Source organism: Manacus vitellinus, unplaced genomic scaffold (genome assembly GCF_001715985.3).
Source record: "Manacus vitellinus isolate BGI_N305 unplaced genomic scaffold, ASM171598v3 scaffold_39_pilon, whole genome shotgun sequence".
NCBI classification, from domain to species: Eukaryota; Metazoa; Chordata; class Aves; order Passeriformes; family Pipridae; genus Manacus; species Manacus vitellinus.
The window spans coordinates 4,566,105-4,587,855 of NW_021940534.1; the positions used below are offsets into that span (position 1 = coordinate 4,566,105).

The window sequence follows — 21,751 nt, forward strand, 5'->3', positions numbered from 1 at the left end:
GTTCTGCAACAGTGAGCTTTCCCCTGGGCAGTTCCAAAAGTGTTGGTTAACATTAAAATAATAGGATGCTCCGTGCATTTGAAAATAGGTCACGTAATCTAAGCAGCTGTCTTATCTTCTTTCCTGCTGTTCTTGGCACTGGTGGGGCTTCACCTCTAATGCTGTGTCCAGTTCTGGGCCCCTCAATTCAGGAAGGACATTGAGGTGCTGGAGCAGGTCCAGAGAAGGGCAATGAAGCTGGTGAAGGGTCTGGAGGGTAAGTCCTATGAGGGGCGGCTGAGGGAGCTGGAGTTGTTTAGCCTGGAGAAAAGGAGGCTCAGGGATGACCTTACTGCTCTCTACATCTACCTGAAAGGAGGTTGTAGCCAGGTAGGGATCAGTCTCTTCTTCCAGGTAACAAGTGACAGGACAAGAGGACATAGCTGTGGCAGGGGAGGTTCAGGCTGGACATCAGGAGGAATTTCTTCATGGAAAGGGTTGTTAAAAGTTGGAATGGACTGCCCAGGGAGGTGGTGGAATCACTGTCCCTGGACGTGTTTAAGGAAAGACTGGATGTAGCACTTAGTTGGTCTAGTTGACATGCTGACGTTCAGTCATAGCTTGGACTCAAATGATCTCAGGGGTCTTTTCCAACCTAACTGATTCCCTGATTCTGTGGTTCTAGTACTTCCAAGTCTTGGGGCGGCTAACTTGGGTGTTTGATGGTCTCGTTCAAGTTTCTGCTCCTGGGAAGGGGCCACGAGCTGAAAACTGAGCTCCTGCTAAAAGCAGCTGCCTAGTCCTTGCAATCGCACAGCTAGAGGCTGGCAAGGTCTCAAAGATCTGAATAAAAACATCACCACCAACTGCAAAAAAGCTCGAACCCAAAATAAAAATCATATTATTTGTTTAATATCTCACAGTTTTAGCAGCACAGGTTGATATTTGAGGCTTTGAACAGTGGTCCTTTATCTGTTCTGAGGGGCAGGATATTTAGCACCCGGTGCTTTGGTCACATCCACCAGAGTAAATCTCGGGACCTGGAAACCGCACTCCGGTTCCTAGGGACTGCTCTAAGTAAAGTGTCCCCAGGATTCACTGGGGATGGGGCCAAAACGCCGAGCACATCAATTATAGCGAACAACGCGGTGCAGCCCTCAGCGCACCCCACGCCATGCGGGCAGCAGCACGGAGCGGGAGCCGGCTCTGAGGGATGGATGGGGGCGGCAGAGGGCTCGAACTGAGAGGTGATGGGGAGCACAGCCAGGGTGTGCGAGAGACCGGGTGAGCCCGAGAGGCTGCAACAACCCCACACAAAGAAGACACCCCCAATCGCCCCGGTCACCGCCGGCCCGGAGCCACGCCCGCCGCCGGGCCGGCACGGCTACTGCGCATGCGCCCGCCTGCTGAGGCGCCGGAAGTGGCGTCCCGGTGCCGTTCGGTGTCCCGGGAAGTGGGGGGGACATTGATCCCGTGCCCAAGTGTGCCCGTATTTTCCTTTGGGAATATGTCGGAGGCCGAGAGTCTAGCCCCGAGGTACGGGCGGGTGTGGGGAGCCTCCGACAGGGCCTGCGAGGGAGGGTGTTCTGCGGCGGGCGGAGCGCGCTGGATCGCGTGTGGCTCCTTACCCGGGGTCTGCGCGGCACTGCCGCCGCTGCTGCATCGCCCGGCGTGAAACGCGGGGGTACCGTGAATCCGCTGTTAGGGCCGAAAATGCTTTAGTTGAAGACAGGGCGAGTTAATGGCACGGTTTTGTACAGAACGTTTCCAGAGAGCTGGCTGGGGGTTTGTTTCCCCCCCCCCTTCCCTTTTCCATTATATTGTAGATTCATGTGAAGGTTGGAACACTGGTCGCTTGCCTGACATGAAAAATGCATATGCTAAATTATGAGTGAGGAGGAAACTATATTCTTACTTTTTTCAACTAAGTAAAATGTATTGCTGTTACAGTGGTAGTTTAAAATTATTAAAATAGCATTCCTTTCTAATAGATAGTGCTGTTGTTTTTCAAATTATATTTATTATTCCTGTTCTGTGATTCTCTTGTCAGCTTTCCACAAAGTGGTACGGGCTAAACACGTGCTTTTTTTTTTTTTTTTAATTTTTCTAAATAGCACATATTAAATTCAGATTTTAAAAATTTGAAAGTGTAAAGGAAAATCTAAGCATTTTTTAAAGTAATTGAGTATCTGTAGCTCCATAAGTCACCATTAGACATGACTGCAGTGTAAACAGTGAACACTGTGATCACCGGACCCTTAAATACACAATACATGAACGTCAGAGTCATTTTCGTAGGCTAGTGCAGGACTGGCATGTCTTGCAAGTAACATTTTTTTCCTCTGGTTTTGAAATAATATTTGACCTGTCTCAGAAAGCATTAATTCAGTTGTTTCCTGGTTTATATTTTTCTGGCTGGTCTTGGCCCTGATGCTGCAAAGCTCTAAAAACAGTTACAGTTTGAATCACAAATAGGCCTGGTGGATATACAAATTTAAACATGTATATTCTTTGCAAAATTATGGCCTTTTTTTATATCCACGGGTGCTTTGCTCCTGATGTGTACTTTGGTTCTGCAAAGAAAAGAAGAATTTATCTAGAAAAGCTTCACAGTGCATCATTCACCCATTGCCCCTCACTCAAAATAAATTATTTTTCTTCAAGTTTTGCTGCTGTCACAGCACGTAAAAGTTAATATTGGTTTTAGTCCTTTGAGTTAGGAAACTGAGCTTTCTAACATTTGCAAGCCTGCAGAGGAGAGAGATTTGATATTTAGAAAGTTGAACTGAATTGAAATGTCATTTACAGTTGTTATGAAACACAAAGTACTCACTGGAATTTACCATTGTTTCCACTACAGGGATTCCACTACGTTGTCCTAGTTACAGGGGCTGGAACCAGTTTATCACCATGTGGGTATAACCAAAACTGTGTATTTCGCACCCTCTATGTCATTTCTGATGGACTGTTAATAAATGGATTGTTTGCAGCAGCTGCCCAGGGGCACACCTGACACCTCAGGTAACAACATGAACATTTAATTCATATCTGCAACGTAAGAAGAAACCTACATCCCTAACTTTATTCTTTCCTGTGCCACTGAGGCCAAAATTGGCTCGTCCTTGCTTCTCGCTACCTCATCTGGTGAGTATGAAACCTTAATTATTTTACTTACCTAGGTAACAGTTGTACTTCAGTAGGGTTTCTGTACCCAAAATTTTGTCAGACTCTTAACTGTATTTTTTATATTGGTTTTGAAATACGCGGTATGATGTAAAAGACCAGCAGACTTTTTTTTAAACTTTTTGAAAAGTATCATAATTTGCTATGGCAATAACTTAAAAAATAAAAACTTCCTGTGTTTTGTTTGGAAAGTTGATTTCTTTAGACCTAGTTTAGATTAAATTATTTTAATGATTTTTCTCTGTTAGCATATGATGAAAAAAATCTTGGAAGATTTAATGTTCTGTAGGGTGTAATACTACTATAGAGACATAGGCAGTTAACTTCTGCTGGTGTGCAAAAGTACTTGAGTTTAGCATAAAAGGAAAATATTCTTGTAAGTCTTAAGAGAATTACTGTTTCTCCAAAAGGAATCAGTCATGGCTGATGACTCTCAGAGGAATTTTCGCTCAGTGTATTACGAAAAAGTGGGGTTTCGTGGAGTTGAAGAAAAGAAGTCACTGGAAATTCTGTTAAAAGATGACCGTTTGGGCAAGTTGATTTCACTCTTTCCTCTGTTACTTTGGTGATAAGGAACTGGGGAGGGAGTAATAGAAAATGTTAAGCTGCTGTGCTTAATACTCATTTTTCATGTTTTACCACTAATCTCTCAGTTATTGCTAGCAGACCTTTGACTTTGGAAGATCTGAAAATCTGTTTTTAAAACTACCAAAGATTTGTCAGTTGGCTTCCTTTTTTTCCTTCTCTCATTCTTTGTGCTGAAGAAATGGAAAGTTTTTTAATGAAAGCAATTTTAATCGGAGAACGCATCATTTCATGCTGTTTATTCCATATAACTTCAAAACAATGAAGATTTTGTTATTGCTGTTGGTCCCTGAGGAGTGCCACATCTCTAACAGAACAGAAGGATAAATGTCGTCCCTTTAAAAAAGCCCTTAATTGTTTTGACAGTGGCACGATTTACAAAATGCCTATAAAAATGATCCAGTTTCTTCCTGATGAAACTTAAAGTAGTTTTACTGTAGATCAAGCCAATGTATATATTTTTCAAAATTGTTGCAGTTTATAGGGCACATTCTATTCACAATTGAAGTGGTGAAAGATCTTATTGATAATATGTGATGAAAGTGAGAATTTCAATGAGCAGCTGAAGATTTGTCATAGTTAGGTAGATCAGAGACGCAAAATTATTTATATTTAAATTTATCATAATTGTTTTTCTTTTTATTTCTCTACAGATATTGAGAAGCTTTGCACATTTAGTCAAAGGTTTCCACTCCCATCCATGTATCGTATACTGGTGTGGAAAGTGCTTCTAGGTATGAAATATAACATAGAATGTAGGAAGGTGTATTTTTTTAAAGAGGTAATGACATGGATTATTCTGTACTACCTTGCCTACTGCTGCATATTTAGCCTACTTTTGTATCCACCTCGAATGCACAATGGCAATTATAAAACAGTGTTCCATGGATAGTTTTTGAGAACTTTGCTGAAGTGTACCTAGAAAAGTGTGTTTCTGTATTTAACTTTGTAACACTATGCAGTTACAGTTATAAAATGGATTTGAAAGGTGGGTTATAGCAAGTCACCAATACCTGATAAGATATTCAGTGCTGTTTCTGAAATAACATACAGTTAGGTTGAAGTAAGGCTGTGATTAATTTTAAACTGGGCAAGTTTATTCTAAAGAAAAGCTTTGTGTTCCACAAAATCTTGGTCTCTTCTGGTTTTGCTTCTGGTTTTGAATTGTATTTGCCATTGAAGAAGTTATGAGGCCAAAGACAAGTTATGGTATCCCCAGAAACCATAAAACCCCATAAATAGATTATATTTTCGTTGAAGTGCATTAGTCAGATGACTAATTCAAAAGTACTAATGGCTTTGCACTAACTGGTCAAGTGTATTGGTTTACTTGTGTCACTTGGAGACAGGAGGGGTTGTGCAAGGCCCAGGAGTTCTGACCCTTACAAGGTACCTGGAGAGTTTGTTTTCCTTAGAGTTGCTGCACGTAGAGAAACACCGATAGGTTGAGTGTGAAGGTACATCGTCGGGCTGAATCTGTGGAAGAGAAATGTGATTTGGGGGAGGAGCCTTGTGCCACTTTTGTAAAGCTTGAGTGTGGCTCCCATGCTCAGTCTTGTACTAGCAGAGCTGTGCTGGCAGGAAAGGAGCTGAGAGCCAAAATGTTTCATCAGGGAGACCAGCAGCATCGGTCTGCAGATTGGCTTGGAAGCTGCCGTCTTTTACTGCCTGTGAACTATCCTGCATATTCTTTGTCATTTGGCTCTCCAGAGTACATGATACAGATCCCACATATATTTCATACAAAGATTCTTGATGTGTGATTCAGAGTCAGTAAGGCTGGTGATTCCTACCTCAGAATGGTTATTTTCCAAAACAGTTTTTGTCTGTTTTGGGATGTTTATTAATCTTAGGCCGTGCCATAATCTTGAACAATGTTCAAGTAAATATCTTCCTTGTTTCCATATTCCACTACAATGTCTGAAGTTTGAAATAGTGTATTAGAAAGTTTTAGGTGAGTTTTAAAAATGATTTTTAATTTTTTCTTGGTTTTTTTCCCGCTTCTAATTTTCTACAGTTTAAAAGTTGTGGCTTCATATCCCTGATTATTTGGATTTGTGAGCCTGTTTCTGGCAAAGGTAGTAAAGGAACAGTGCACAGAAGGTGCAAGATCTAATTATAAAACTTGGAAGTTCTTGGCATTGATCATTGAACTGACAGAGTAATTCTACTTGATAAAAGCCTTTGCCATAAAAAAGGTGATTGCATCCTGGGCCCTAGTGAAGTAGTCTGCATCCTTTAAAATATTAGTTGTAGGAAATATAGCGTCGAAGGTTTAGACAAGTGACTCAATAAAAGATCCTTCAGCCAAAATTATAATAGCAAAACATAGTCTGCAAAGTTGTGGCTCACTGCAGAGCCAGTGGTCAGTCTTTGACTGTTTTAGATAGATGATCCGTGAATCATGTGATAACACAAAACACCTTCTGAGTTAACTGCATGGAAAATTATATTGATTTTTAGAAAGATTTTCTGTTTTAAACTCAGAGTGATTCATTTCACGACATGAAGCTGTGTCAGGGGAGGTTTAAGTTAGATATTTGGAAAAGTTTCTTCACCCAGAGGGTGGTTGGGCGCTGGAACAGGCTCCCCAGGGAAGTGGTCATGGCACCAAGCCTGCCAAAGTTCAAGAAGTGTTTGAACAGTGCTCTCAGACGTGTAATTTTTTGGAGTGGTGCTCTGCAGGGTCAGGAATTGGACTCAGTGATGCTTGTGGGTCCCTTCCAACTTGAGATATTCTGATTTCAAGCATCCATACTGTCATTCTGTATACTTCTTGGGTGAACAGAGGTGAACAAGGACTTCTCTTATGCTGTATCTCAGTGTTAACACTTGTTAGAAAAGCTGGTATTGAAAAGGAATGCAAAATATCTCTCCTTAAGTAATTGGAACGACAGCCCAGTCCATTTCTGGTGGGAAGTGTTACATGTCCTCTAAACAGTGTTAATAGTTTAAGAAAATTTTGCTGACAGGATAGGCTTCCTTATCTCAGACATGTACCAAGACTTGATGCTGTCCCAGGTTGCATGGTATGTCAGCAGTGTCTCCATTAATTTCCTGTTCAAGTGTGACTCATTATGGTTTCTGGACATCCCGGTGTTGTTTAAGCTTTTTTTAAGCTTTTCTTTCTGCCTAAGGTTATCTTCTGTATTTCAGGAGAGCAGTTGGCAATATGTATATACAAAGTCATGATGTTGACTCTCTTTGGCATAACATGAAAAATGTCTTGTTCTGTCCCAGCTTTTGAAATGCAGACAGGTTTGCAGTTGGAAATGAAAAGATAATTTTCTATCTGATGTACTTGTTACTAAACTCAGTCATTTCATGGTTTAACACTTGACAGGAATATTTTTTTTTTAAAGTGAGAGATAAAAGCAGCAGGTAGCTTGTTTCAAACTGATTTTTGAAGAATACTTTGTTCTCATGGGTTTCTGCACTGAGAAATATTCTGCTCCACTAGTGAAATGTTGAGCATCTCTTCTGGAGATGCAGTTTAATTTTGTCTACCTTACTACTTTTATTTCTTTTTAAATTTTTTTTTTTCTCCTAGAAAACTAGAACAAATATTCGTGTTGTGCTAAGAATGTAAAAAATGTTACCTTGCAAAGTGCCTATGTGGTATTCTTAAGTTTTAATCTATAACTGATTCAACCCGTGTGATTGATTTTGCTTCTGAATGTTGTTTTAAGAGAGATTTAATCTATGATACAGAGAGTAAAGTAATTAATACTGAGTTGTACAGTATCTTTGCATTGGTTAATTGAATCTGTATATTCTCTGTCATCTCAGACAAAGTGTAGAATTTGAGAAAATGAACAGCTAATGTAGATAAAAATCATTCTGCACCCACTTTGTTTTCAAAGTAAGTGGAAGGTGGGCACAAATGCACAACTGTAACTATACTAAAAGCTAGATAAGTATAAACAAGTAACAAGTAAGATTTCTCTTTACAATTGCTTGTATTTTTTTATTTTAATTATTTTTTTTTTCAAATTTTTGTCAGGAATTATTCCTCCTCACCATGAATCTCATGCTTTGGTGATGAAGTGCCGAAAGGAGCAGTACTGGGATATACACCATGCTCTTCGTGTAATTCGCTTTATTAATGATTCTACCCCACAGGTGGATGTTTTCCTGCGCATCCATCAACTGGAATCGGGAAAACTGCCTCGAAACTTGGCTTTCACATTGGTCAGTGAACTGCAAGTCACCTCACAAATGCATGTAGATAGATGAGTAAGGTGAATGGAAAACAGAGAAGTACTAGTACAAAATAAGACATTTTAGTCAAAGTGCTTTTCTCTTTTTCTTCCCCTAAGTACTTATGTAAGATTTGATGCCTTAGAATCCCTTTTGAGTATTTTGCCTGCTAGCATTTCAAGCATTTTGTACTCTAATGCACTTCAGTTTCTTTATAGCACTGAAATGAAAATGACATAATCCTATTGGAGCTCATAGATTCTTACATGTCCTGGAACAAGGATAATTCAGAACCCGTACAAGCCATGATTTAATGCAAATTGCATCATATATTTAAATTATTTGTTTTTAAATCTAGACTTTAATGTACTGACCTCCTTTTTACGTTAGTCTGAACTAATCAGGGCTTCTGTCAGGTCATGCATGTACTCTGCAGTTTACAGTGTACTCACAAATGGACCTTGATGCGATGGTAAGCCAGTAGAGAGATGAGAAAAACAATGTGTGGATCTTATGTATAAACCTCTGTCAAAGAGGATGTGATGAAAGGAACCACAGGGCTTTCCGCAGTGGTTTTTGTCCCTTATTTAATATTAATTTATCCATCACAAAATTTGACATAAAAACTAAAAAAAAAATAAAAAAAGAGAACTTAAAGTTAATATAGAAAGTTCAGTAATATTTTGATCTGGAGGATTACATACAGCATTCCGTTGTTAAAGGAGGGAGAACATTTTCGTGCCCTTACCATTGTCTGGGAATGTGGCTGTCCTACCTTGCAAGTTTCCTGTAGAGAAATTTCCTTGATCTGTGACCCAGTGGGCGAAAAATTCCTCCCTTCTAGAGCAGTATTGCCTTCTGAGCACATGTTTTGTCAGTGCATCCCAGAGCACTGGCTGCTCTCAGTACTGTGATGGTGGTGTTCAGCAGAGCACTAGTTATTAGTCCTGTAACTTGGATTTGTTTTGCTGCAGAAAGCATTTGTTCTCTTTATGCCAGTCTGCTTTCTGTGCAGTAATGTCCCCTTAAATAAGAGGTTACTGCTTGATAGTAGCTCAGTTTTATTGTGGAGGCAGGGGGAATATAAAGATGATGTTGGATTGATATAAATATTTTGAAATGTTTGAGTACCAGAGAGAAGTCTGGTAAATGTTTTGTGCAGTCTGAAAGCAGACAGTTTAAGTAGGGGTATGTGTGCATTGCAGCAGTCTGTGTGGCAGAGACATATCAGTAGTATTTAAGACTCTCCGTGCATCAAACTCTGTGATCCTATAGCTCATGGCCGCATTGTTTTTGGTATCTGTAACGTCCACGACAGAAGTGTTTGAGGGGCCCGTTTGGCCCTTAGCAATCAACAGCATGAAAAATTCTGCTGCTATGCAGTATAAATATGTGGTCCACATAAGTGGGATTATCACTACCTTGTTAGAATGTAGTATTTTCTCATCTGAGAAAATTTGAAACTTTTAAACAGTTTTCCCCAAGCTCCTATTGTGTGTTTTGGTTTTAAAATTAAAACAAGTCTTATTTGCTCTGCTTCAGTATTTGTCATCATAGTGCAGCTGCTGCCCGATGTCTTATTTATGAATGTTAGAACAGCTCTTTGTGTACGTCAATTTCCATTTATTCTCCCAAATAGCAGAGAAAAGGAATATAAGAATAATTTAAATCAGAATAGTCCAATACTTCTGTGTAGTTCACTTTTTTTTGGCTTTGTTTTCCAGGAACCTGAAGATGAAGTGTTTCTTGTTATTGCTAAAGCAATGGAGGAAATGGTGGAGGATCCTGTAGAATGCTATTGGCTTGTCAGTTGCTTTGTGAATCAGCTGAACAGCAAGCACAAAGATTCATTACAACAACTGGTAAGGAAAAAACACTTTTTTTTTTCCTTTTGTTTTTTCCAGTTGTGGAAAGCATTAATACATGGAGACAACTGGAGTGTCAGAGGTGACACCCTTGGGTTCTGTTCCACCAGCTGTTTTGAGAAAATGGGAGGAGTGCCTTTTGGGTTTTGATTGTGCTGTCCTGCACAATTGGATTTGTTTGCTGCGTGGTGATTTTCAGTTACATCTTATTTTCTTTTTAGCTTGCTTGAAGGTTGCATTGTATCTAGTTGAATTATATTTCCTTTTTAGGTTGTCTAAAGGTTGCTTGTATCTAGGTGAATTATATTTCTCACAAATCGGTCACTTAAGAATTTTTTTTATTTTAAACAATTAAATTTAAATTACAGAGTTAAGAACATCTTGATGTATGTCTGCTACTTTTAAGGCTGCATCTCTATCATCCATGTGTGGCTCACTGTATGATAGACAAAGCACAATTGTCTTTGCTTTTTAAATGAACCGGAGTACTACGTCTTCAGAAAAACAGTATGCTGAAAATTAAGTTATAATAAAAAGTGGAATAGTTTTGTTTTAGCACTGATCATTTAAGCGCTGTCATAGAATGTTAATTTTGAATTTCTGTCTTACTGATTTATAAAATTAAAATTTTAATTGTAAAGAAAATGCGTACTTATCAAAATCACGAAAGTTTTTGTAATTCTTCAAATAGCCTTAACAGATAAAAGCTCTTTAGTTAACAGTATCTGCTGAGGTGGCACCTGTGCACTGGCAAGCACCGAATGAAAATTCGTTTTGGAGAAAATGATGCCTGCCCATTGTTTGTTAGTCTTTTGGAACAAGAAATAATTTTTAAACCTACCTCCTGTTTCTGGGGGCGATACATTAAACTAAACAGATTTCTTTAATTCCTTTCAAAGGAAAAAGGAGTATTTTTAAAGAAAGTGTGTACTCTCACTACATAAAGAGTGCCAAGTGTCTCTCTCCCTAATTTTTTTTTTGTAATATAAGCAATTACCAAGTACCAAGTACCAAGACTCTGCAGGTGAGAATATGGAAAAAGGACGTGTTTTTTTCCCTTTGACAGCTGAAGTCATTAGCTGTTTACTTAATTATGACAAAAAACATAAAGGTACTCCTGAATTTATGAAAATGTGTATTGTGTTACATTAAAATTTAAACAAGATGAGAAAATTATCCACATGTTTATCCTTCTAAATACTTTGGGTTTTTAAGCAATAAATCAATGTCCAGCTTTTAATGGGTTGCACAGAGATTTACTCTCAGAATTGATTTTCTGGGTTTTGCTGTATTGTGTGTAGATTTTTTTTTATGTGTGCTAAGGCGATTAGGTTTGAGGTGAATGAAACTCAATTTTACTTGTGGAGGTAACAGTAATTAGTGGATGTTTAATCTCTGCATTGCCTTAAACTCTGAAACACCTCCTTGCATTAGGGAATACTGCATATATTGGAAGTTCTGCTAGTGGTCAGCAATTTAAGGAAGCTGAGTTTGTTTATTTAGTTAAGTACTTAATTAGTTAATTGCAAAAGTCAGCGACACTCATATTTTGGAACAGTTAAAACAGTGCGAGTTCATTATTTTAACATGTTGTTTTACGCGAGTTGAATTTCTAAGACATTCCATGTCTTACGGTGCGCATTAACTATGAAGGTTTTCTGATGTTTCCTAAAATTTTCCAATTCTTTCTCAGCCAAAAGTTCTGGAGCAGTATTTGAACATTGAAGATAACAGACTCCTGATGCATCTGAAAGCATGTGCTGCAATAAGCAAGCTCCCTTATGATCTCTGGTTTAAAAAGTGTTTTGCAGGATGTTTACCTGAGTCCAGTTTACAGAGGCAAGTTCTCTTCTTTCAGTTTGTAACTTCATGGTACTTTTAGCTTTTTGTCGTCACTAGCACACAAAGAGCCTTCTGTACTTTATCTGTAAGATTATGGTGTTAACTTTATTGCTGACTTTACTGATGCAGGATAATCAATCTGTGTGATCATTTCACCCATTGAAATTAAAAAAAGAATGGAGTTAAGTATACCAACTGATTCTGTTGGACACTCCTGGGATTTAAAACTCAAAGTCCTGTCTTAGTGATAGATGGCTGAATGGTAGTCGTTTTCAGGCTTTTTAACCGAAATAATTTCGTAGGGAGTGACTGTAACGTCATCATCATTAGATGAAAAAGATTTTGGGAATGTGTAGTAATTTTGGCTGGGATAGAGTTAAATTTCTTCAGAGTAGCTCATATAGGGCTATGTTTTGCATTTGTGCTGAAAACTGTTGATAACACAGGGATGTTTTAGTTACTTCTGAGTGGCACTAACACAGCATCATTCTGCTCACCAGCAAGGAGGCTGGGGCTGCTTAGGGAGCTGGGAGGGGGACACACCCAGGACAGCTGACCCCAGCTGACTTCAGGGATATCCCGTTCCATATGGAGTCATGCTCAGCAATAAAGCTGGGGTGAAAATTGGTGGAGGAGAGTGCTCCCTTGGGGACTTGCTGCCTGTTGATCGGTTGGTGGTGGGCAGCTGTTTCCATTTGCATCACTCGTCTCAAGTTTTATTTTCCTCTATTTGTTATTTTTTTCTTCTCTTCCTTACAGTTTTTTGAAATTATTATTTCTTTTAAATTATGAAACTTTTTTTCTCAACCCAGAAGTTTGTTTCTTACTTCTACCCTTCCAATTCTTTTCCCATCCCAATGGCAGTAGTGACTGAGTTGGCTGTGTGATGCTCAGTTGCTGGCTGGGGTTAAACCATGACAACGTTTGTTTTGAAAAGTCCTAGGGCAGGTTGAGTATTACAAAGTTAATGAAATAGTGGATTGCATCAGGATTCTACAGCTAGAAATAGGTTGTTGAGCTTTTAATAGGGCAAAATTCTTGTGCATAGCATTTCACTGAAGGGCTTTTGAAACGAAACTTGTATTATTTCTCTAGTTCTGGTGCCTGAGAACTCTTGGAAAGCAGGAAATTCAAGCTGGATGTAGAGAAACACATTCTTTCTGCATTAATAAGAGTTGCTAATATCTGAACAGGATGTGGCACAAAAAAACCCAATGGTTTCATCTTCAGCAGCCTGAAAACTTTGAGGAGTAATAAGGTTCAAGGGAATTTTTATTTCAAGGAAATCAATTCCAGGGCTTCAGTTAGTATAGGAACCTAGTGTGGAAACGAAATGCTTTGTAAATTGCTCTGTATATCACCATCTTTTATGGTGATAAAGTTGGTCATAATCTAAATAGTGAACGCAACGTTGTTTGTTTATCTGGAAGTTCATGTTTCATGAAGAAAAGTGAGAAATGGCTGCTTTTAAAAATTTATTGACCCTTATAAAACCAAAGTTTTAGAGAACAAACTGTAAGATTAGAAATCATGCTGGTCTTGGTGAACCATGGCCCTTGAGGTTCTGGATGTTTTACTGTTGGCAAGGAATATGTTTGAGAGAAACAAACATTTTGAACCTTTAGGTGCAGCACTGTAATTGTTACATGCCAGGTTCTTCTCATCAAGCACCTATAAGTCCCCAAAATAGTCATCTCTGTGTACTGGTTGTGTGTGATGTGATGGTGGAAAGCTTTTACTCCTATTACGGCTACAGAAATTATTTAAGTACATAGTGTGTTTGTTACAGCCTTAGAAGCAATTGATCACCTATGGTTTACCTACATCTCTTTCACATTTGCTTTTTTAGGTTATTTTCAGCAGGTAATGATTGCTCTTGTTTCATTGTGCTTTCTCTTTGTGCAGCTTAATGCCTTAAAATGTAAACTAACATCAGTCAGAAGTGACTGCCCTAGCTAGGACTTGTCAGTCTCTTCAGACCTTCTTTTCCATAGGCTTTTGTGATCTGAAATGGCCTTGGCAATCTACTGCGTTGGAAACCTCTTTGCATGTCTCCTAGGAAATATTTTTATTTAGAGCTTATCTGATTCAATTTTGCTACTTAGTCTTATGGCCGAGAACCGTTGCTGAAAGAGGAATTTGCATCAGAGCAGTTTTGCTCTTGGAAGAAGAAGAGTTTTTTAAAATTTCTGTTGAAAATAGAACATTTTATGGAGCTGTGTAATCTTGATAGTGTAAAAGAAAAAATCTAGATGAAGAATTTTGATTTCATATTTCATCTTGTCAGGACCTTTAGTTTCAAACTTCTACCATTTTGAATCAGTTTATTTACGTAAAATATTTTGTCTAGTCAGTGTGCATGTTTAGCATTCATATATGCTGTTTGACCTTACTGAAATAGAATATTTTGATTACCTGGAATTTTTTTAATACTTCCCCACCTCCTCCCATGGAAAAGGTCAAAATATTGACTTTCAGTATCACTATGGAGTAAAAACAAATTTTCGTGTTGATACTTCTAATGGCAGAGCAATCCCTTTTGCCAACTGTTCTTGTGGGAACGTGATACAAGTGCACTTTTTCTTTTTTAGGTTTCTGAATTATTCAGTTGTAATCATAATGGCCTTATTCACTAAGGAAATAACATACTTCATGGGTAGCATGTGACAAATGAACTTAATTAATGCTTGGAGATTCGCTTCGGATTAGAATCTAGAAGCCTGAATGCTTATCTGAAATGTATCCAAGTGGCAGTGTTGGAACTGCTGAGATTTGAAAACAGGACTCCAGTTCTCCTGTGAATTTTACTTACTTTTTTGTCAAGTAAGAGATGATGTGAACACAGTCTTTTATGATTTAATTTATCTTATGATTTAGCACTGTGTTTCTTGGAGAGGTTGATTGCTTTCTATAAATTGTAATCTTCTCTGCCAGGCAGCTAAATCTAGATTTCATGGTTTTCTTTCTTTTCTTTTTTTTCTCTGAGGTGCACAAGGCTTGTATATGCTGTGCAGAAATTTTTTCTGATAGTGGTGGGATGACTTTGCACAATACCAACTTAAACTTCTGGCGGGCATTGCCATTCAATATAAATACTCTTTTATAGCACACTTCCAGTCACACCATAGGTAAAATTTATGCATCAGTTTAATTGAAATGGGCTTGGAAAATGTGTATAGACAGATTTCAGGTAGAAACATTTCCTTTGAGCTTATGCAGTGTCTTTGTGTGCCCTAATACACTTGACATATTATTCAATAAGCTTCTTAAAACTTCTTAAAGGTGCCATATTGATAAAAGAGAGGAGCAAACTGGCCATTTCAAAGAATCTCTGTCCCACCTGGAATACAGACAGGGTGCTTTCTGGAATATGAACCAGCCTGTAGCACAGGTTTAAGAGGGACAGAAAGGTGTACTTGTCTCTGAAACAGGGAGAGAACTGGATCACGCCATTGTTTTCATACTCATCATTACCCTGTTTGCTTGATTTCTGCAGCAGCATATCTGGTCATCTGTTTGGGAAGCCATGCCTGGAAAGCTTTCCAATGGTGCTGTGTTGGCCCTCAGCTAGAAATCCCTGCTCTTAGAGCTTGGTGTTCCATTCGTGGCTTCAGCTCTACAGGCAAAATGGCATGTTGACTGCCAGTTTAATCCAGCACTATCATCCCAGATGATCCAGCCACAACAGAAGTAGTGCAGCTTTGCAGTTGTAATTGTGAATGAGCCAGGCATTTTTTTATGGCCTAATGGTGCCAATCATGTAACATGCCCCTGAGTAATGTTGTTTGTATTCTGCACTGAAGGCTTGGCATTAGCAGGGTGGTGTTAGGTTATTAGTCTCTGGCAACTTGGTAGTGGCAAACTATTTGGTCATTCTCCTGAAATTTACGACTTTCCAGCTGACACTGCCTCATGTATTAATATATGGCTTCTGTAGTTTTACATCTGTGATCTCCATGTCCTGCATAATTTACATCTAGTTGTAAAAATGTAAGTATTTAGTTAGTAGAAACAACAGGAATATGATGAAAAATGCCTTAAATTTACTATGGAGTGGGAGGGCATAAAAATGTGCATGTGTGGGCTACTACTGTGGAAAAACTTAATTTGATTTGCCTTTGCCTAAGTAACTGAGCTGCTTCTCAACTCTGTAGATGGGTGGGCACAAGATCATGACATGACATCGGGATGAGATTTGTGTGAGCCTAATCACGTCCTTCCATGCCTGGTTACCATTAGAAGGACACCCAGAAGTACAGGCAGAGGATAAAGCATTGGCTCTTTTTAGATATTTCTGACCTGAACAACTGGAGGACCAGAACCAGGGAAAAAGGCTAAGTGTGTTTACTGTGCAGCCTAGGGGAAAAGCTGTGAGATTAATGGTAATATTTCAGAAAAAGAGAGAGCAGCAATGCTGTGATGCTTCTTGTGTCCTACTGCACTGTAGCAGTGCAGCAACCTCAGAAGCTGCCTGGAGAATGGCATCCGTTCACACATAGGTGCACACAGAGTAAGTGGTATCTTGTCTATGGAAAAAACTCAGTGAAAAGTAAATGGTTTTATTTGCATAATCCTGGGCATGCTCTTTGCTTTAAGTGCTTCCTGTTTCTTCTTATTTTTCCTTGTGGTTGTCACTACTGTTTCACTGTTAGACAAATACCTACAAGAGTGCTCCTGTAGTTAGTCAAATGGTTATATTTCATAGAGGAAGACAGCCACACAAACGTAGGGAATTTAGCATATACCTTCTTTTTCAGCATTTCTGAGTGGGGCTATAGGCACAGTGGCATGATGTTTCTGTTCTACTATTAATCTACTGTGGGTTTTTTCCGTTTTTGACAGAGTTTATGTTGTTCTTCTTGGCTCTGCTGGTACAGAGAAGGTGCTGACTCTTGACACAGTGTTGCTGGTGGCATTGCATTGAGAGTAACAATAGCTGGAAATGTTAAAGGGAAAAATATTGCAGCAGAACAGCTGGTTAGTGCTGACATCTCACCCACTTCTCTATGCACCATCTTCCAAAATTTGTGAAGACACTGGTGATTTAGGTGCTGCATCTGTTTTGCCGTTGTTAAAAGATTTGTTCTGGAATCAGACTAAATAATGCAGGAAAACAATAGAGTGTTTTCTGAGCATAGCATGTAACCTAATGCAGTTATGGAGACTAAAGTCAGGAGAGTTGGAAGCAAAATAATGAAAGGAGACTAGGTGTTTTATACTAGGATTAGTAAGTTTGTTTTTGAATTAACATGTGCTTTAATATTAACTTTAAAAATTATTTCCTGTTTTTGAAGTTTGCTGCTCTTTGTAATTGTCATTCATAATTACATAATTCTGATGCACATGAAACACACGGGGAAGCTGTTCTTGGGTTCTAAACAGATGTGTTTGGTAAGGAAAATGCTTTAGAAATAAACAGGGATGACTTACAGTATGGAACAGGGCTGTCGTCTCAGTTTTCTCATAGACTTGCTCAAAGCTCCTAGACCTGACTTCAACATCAGTGTAATATTTACAGTGATAATTTGTCCTGGGATTCTCAAACCGCAAAGGAAGCAGTAAGATTTTGATCTTGGATTATGTGTTATTCCTCTCAATATGGGAATTATGCTCAGTTTTTTGTCATAACAAGACAGGGAATTAAAACTAAATTGCAAAGGGGAAGGCTGTGCCTTTTTTTCCCCCATCTGTCCATGTGGGGTTTTTTGTTTCCTTCTTTTTTAAGAGTAGTCCTGAGGATTTAACATATTATTTTCCTCATTTCTTCATTGTAAGTTAAAATCTAGTCTAAATTTTTTGATGAATGGAGGGGTGGTGAAAATAGTGTCAAAAATTTATGTGAATAGGAGGTTAAGAAACTGATAAAGAGTTGACTTGAGTCACAGTGTGAAAAATAAGCACTGTGTAGCAGCAGCAAACCTTCCAGCAAGTTATAAAGCTTTTCACCAGAAAGCCACAGAAAGTTTGAGGTTGGCAGGGACCTGTGGAGGGCACTGGTCCAACCAGTCCCTCTGCTCAGGCAGGCCTGCCTAGAGCCAATTGCCCAGTGTCATGTCCAGACGGCTTTTGAATGTCTCCAAGGAGAGAGACAACTTCTCCTATCTGGGCAACCTGTGCCAGTGCTCGGTCACCCTCACAGTTGAAAAAGTGTTTCCTGATGTTCAGAGGGAACGTCCTGTGTTTCAGTTTGTGCCTGTTCCCTCAGATCCCTTCACCGGGCACGACTGGAAAGAGCCTGGTTCCATCCTTTTTGCACTCTCCCTTCAGGTAATTATGTACATTGATGAGATTCCCCAGATCCTTCTCTTTTTCAGGCTGAGCAGTCCCAGCTCTCTCAGCCTTTCCTCACAGGAGAGGTGCTGCAGTCCCTTCATCATCTTAATGGCTCTTGGCTTGGCTCTCACTGTTTAAAAGTGTGATACCTACACTTCAATTCAGCTGTCAAAGTTCATATTGTGCCTGCATTGTACTCTGCTGGCACTCTGGGCTGAAGGGCAAATTTGTCTAGGAGAGGTCATACAAAAATCGAGTTGCCTTTGGAAGAAGCACATCAACAGATCCAGATTTATAGGTGGGCTGCAGAAGATGTTTTTCAATTAGTGTGACTGTATTCAGAAATTACGGAGGATGGTATGTGATCTTTGTCCCCCATGATTTTATTTGGAAGGAAAAGTACTTTGAACAAGTGCCCAGAAGGAGCAAGATCTGTAATCCTCAGAAAGTCTTTCTGACACAGCTCTTAAAATTCAAGAACTAAAAATAATGCAAGCCCATAAAAGCTGCCATCTGACAGATGGTTTCACACTGGTTTTGGATAACCTTTTGTCGCGAGTATGTTGAGCTGGGCCTGAGAGAGAGCTGCTGAATGAAGGATGATTTCAAATTGTTGGTAGTTTTGGTAGTAAGGATCCATTTTAGTATTCATCCAGGTTCTGTTACTGAAGTACATGCAACCTTTGGAGCCCTGCCCTTTAGGTTTTCTTAAAACTGAGGTCCAGATACAGCTTCATACAAGTGGTAGAAGTGCTTAGGTAATTCTGAGAGGGTCTGCACAGTGGGATGGATTGGAAGACTTAATAGTTGTTCCTTGTGACTGATTTAAACATAGTGGATTACATCCTGTAGATAGGTCATATTTGTATCATATACAGCAATGACCTGGAATATTTAGCTGCTTAAGATGTAGTAGTTCAGTATTACATCCCTTTGAATTTTCAGCAACTTAACTGTTTGAAAGAGTATATTAGGCATGCTAATGAAGTTAATTTCTTCTTTTTTGCGCTAGGAAAAATTCTAACCTTTACCCTACACGGTAGAGTAGTTGTTACAGTTCAGGCTATTAAAACAAGATTTGCTTTTTGTACTTGAGCTTGTAAACAGTTCAATTTCTAAACAGCAACACACCATATCAGTACGTACCAATTACTGCTTGCCATCCCTCTGCTCTGAACAGATTTAGGAGTTGATTAAATGTCTTTCATTTACCCTAACCCAAATAATTCAATACATTGCTGTTACTCAGAAAAATAATCTGGGAAGAGGTGATTGTACGAAGGCTGTTCCAGCAGATAAATAAGCAGATAAGCACTGCAATAATGTTTAGTGATTCGTTTTCATTTTCTTGTAGGGTTTGGGACAAAGTTATTAGTGGGTCCTGCAAGATTCTCGTTTTTGTTGCTTTGGAGATATTATTAACCTTTAAAATGAAGATAATAGCGCTAAATACTGCAGAAAAGATCACACAGTTTTTGGAAAATGTAAGTACTCTATTGTGCTTTTATAAAAGTGTGTTTCAACCTTAGTCATTTGCCTATTGCAGATGTACCATTGATATTATTACAGATGTATGTAGTGGATTGGTTAGAAATGCGAGGACATATGAACATGGCTAAGGCTATGGATGAGCTGCTAAAGTATAAGACGCAGTCTGACTAGGCCCATGAGAAAGTCTGAGATAGCAGGGCCATGAGAAAGCGGCAGTGTCCTTGGGTATCCTAAATTGAGCTGAGAAACAGAGCTAGGCATTACCAAAACAAAGGCACTTAACGAGCCACCTGTGTAAACAGTGGGAAGCAGTTAAGATGATATCACCACCTAACTGAGCACCAATAATGAGCCTGATTTCTGTAATATTCATGAACCTATTATAGAGTGTATATTAAGCTACTGTCAATCTACAATAAACGAAGTTCCTGGATTCTCACATTGAGGTGTCTAGAGCTTTCCGTCGCGACGTTAGATGTACCATGAGATATTATTACACTCCTTCCTGAGAATAGTGGAGTAGTACAAAAGTGAAGGAAAAATGCACAGGATTGAGAATAATGATTTTTTCTATGAGGAGGTAAGGCTTTCATAGACTGAAGTTATTTTTAGGCTTGGGGAATGTATTATCTACGTTTGTACAGAACTGACAGTATTCCTTGTGATACTAAAGGGTTTTTCTGTGAAAGTAAGTGCAGGTGAGGTTAGGTTAATTTTTCTGGAAGCTCCTTAGAGGGGTTGGTTTCTGGCTGCTTTTTTTTTCTTTGCTTCTTGCCTGAGTGCACGTCTACAGACTCAAGGTGTGTTTTCTGTTGATGTGAGGACAGGGTCATGAACCTGACCCTGAACTTTCCTGACCTTGAATAGTAATGAGCATCACAGCAGGGCTGTAGGGTTCCAGTGTAACCCAGGTTAGTTAGATGAGATATGTTTGTGGTCATGGATAGCCAGTGTGAGTTCTGCCTGCTGTCAGCTCGGGGATGTATTGAGATGTCTGGGTGGTAACCTTACCATTTTGTAAATAAAAGCTTTCTGTCCAAAACCTGGAGGTAATGTGGTGTGTGTAGGACTGAGGGGTGGTGGGATGGTGGAGCAGGAAGGTGGGATTCTAGTTTTGTTTTCTTTTTTCTAAAGAGAGAAAATACAAACTGGAAATTCAAAATCTTTATTTTAAACAAAACAGTCCAAATGAAGTACTCTGACAAGGCATCTTGCCCTGATCTTTTGTAGATTCCTCAAGACAACACTGATGCCATTGTCAGCAAAGCTGTTGATCTGTGGCGCACACACTGTGGGACTCCAGCACACTCAGTCTGAGAACTCTCTTCGCTTGTGACAGCTTGGGAAAAAAAAAGACATTTGAAAAGACATTATACCACTCTTGCCCCATCCTAGTGTGATGTTCTTCATTAACCTATGTAAAAATGCTATTAAAGCATAGTGACCAATTGGCAGAGACTGAAAAGGTTAATGATTTGCGCATTCTAGAATCTCCAGGGGACTTTTGCAGGCTGGGAAGAGGCAATCGCTCACCCAGCAGGGCCCCACCAGTGCTGCTGAGGGGTCAGTCCTGAAAAGGCAGGAAGTGCCATATTTGCCATGCCCTTCTCATGAACTCTGTGTGTCTGGCCTGGGCTGTCAGAGATGTTGGAGGCTTGTGGCACACCCATCAAAGCCCATCCCCGCACCAGTCCTGAAAGGCGGGAAAAACCCTTTTACCATGCCCCTCACAGGAGCTCCTCGCATGCCCAGGAGACGCTGGAGGCTCGTGGCACGGCCCACAACACTATTCTGTGGTAAAACTCCCCGCCTCGGGGAGGTACAAGGTGTTCTGGAAGTATATAATAACTCATAACTTCTTTGAGTGTGTGGGCCTTCCTCCCCCACCCCCAATGGATCAAGACCACCACTTCAACTAATAGACGTGGAAGCCACAACTACCAAGTTTCATCGCTGGACCCTGTGTTTATTGACTATATATATCTTCCCACCTTTATCCTTTCTTTCCCCTTCTCTCCCTTTCTCTCCCTTATGCATTTCCTTAAGTGTTATCCTAATGACTGCTGTATTGCTATAGATGATAGATATAGATGGTAACATCCAAAATGGCACCATACCTGTTTACCTTTGAAACAAATTATTCTAAAATAAACTCTACATATATATGTTTTCAAACACCAATTATTCAGTGTCGTTTTCACTCTAATCCACCCCAAGGGATTTATTAATAAGAACCTGGGTAAACCCACTCCCCTCCTTTCTGGGGTGGGTCACAACACCAATATGTAAATATTTTTCAATAAATACTGGTGGAATGAAGATATCTAGCGGTG

The 21,751-nt window shown here is 39.5% G+C and overlaps 1 protein-coding gene across 2 annotated transcripts; it reads left to right on the forward strand.

Moving 5' to 3' along the window:
* Nucleotides 1-1,401: 1,401 nt before the first annotated feature.
* Nucleotides 1,402-21,737, forward strand: LOC103756253 (TBC1 domain family member 7). 2 transcript variants are annotated; one of them, XM_018077708.1, is made up of 10 exons: nt 1,402-1,515; nt 2,840-3,000; nt 3,084-3,123; nt 3,573-3,693; nt 4,401-4,481; nt 7,751-7,938; nt 9,672-9,809; nt 11,506-11,651; nt 19,282-19,411; nt 20,649-21,737. In XM_018077708.1, the coding sequence occupies exons 4-10, from the start codon at nt 3,582-3,584 to the stop codon at nt 20,733-20,735; spliced, it is 882 nt and encodes a 293-aa protein (XP_017933197.1). In that variant the 5' UTR covers nt 1,402-1,515; nt 2,840-3,000; nt 3,084-3,123; nt 3,573-3,581; the 3' UTR covers nt 20,736-21,737. The 2 variants fall into 2 exon arrangements, with proteins under 2 accessions (XP_017933197.1, XP_017933198.1); XM_018077709.1 differs by lacking the exons at nt 2,840-3,000; nt 3,084-3,123 and having other exon boundaries at nt 1,417-1,515.
* The last annotated feature ends 14 nt before the right edge of the window (nt 21,738-21,751 follow it).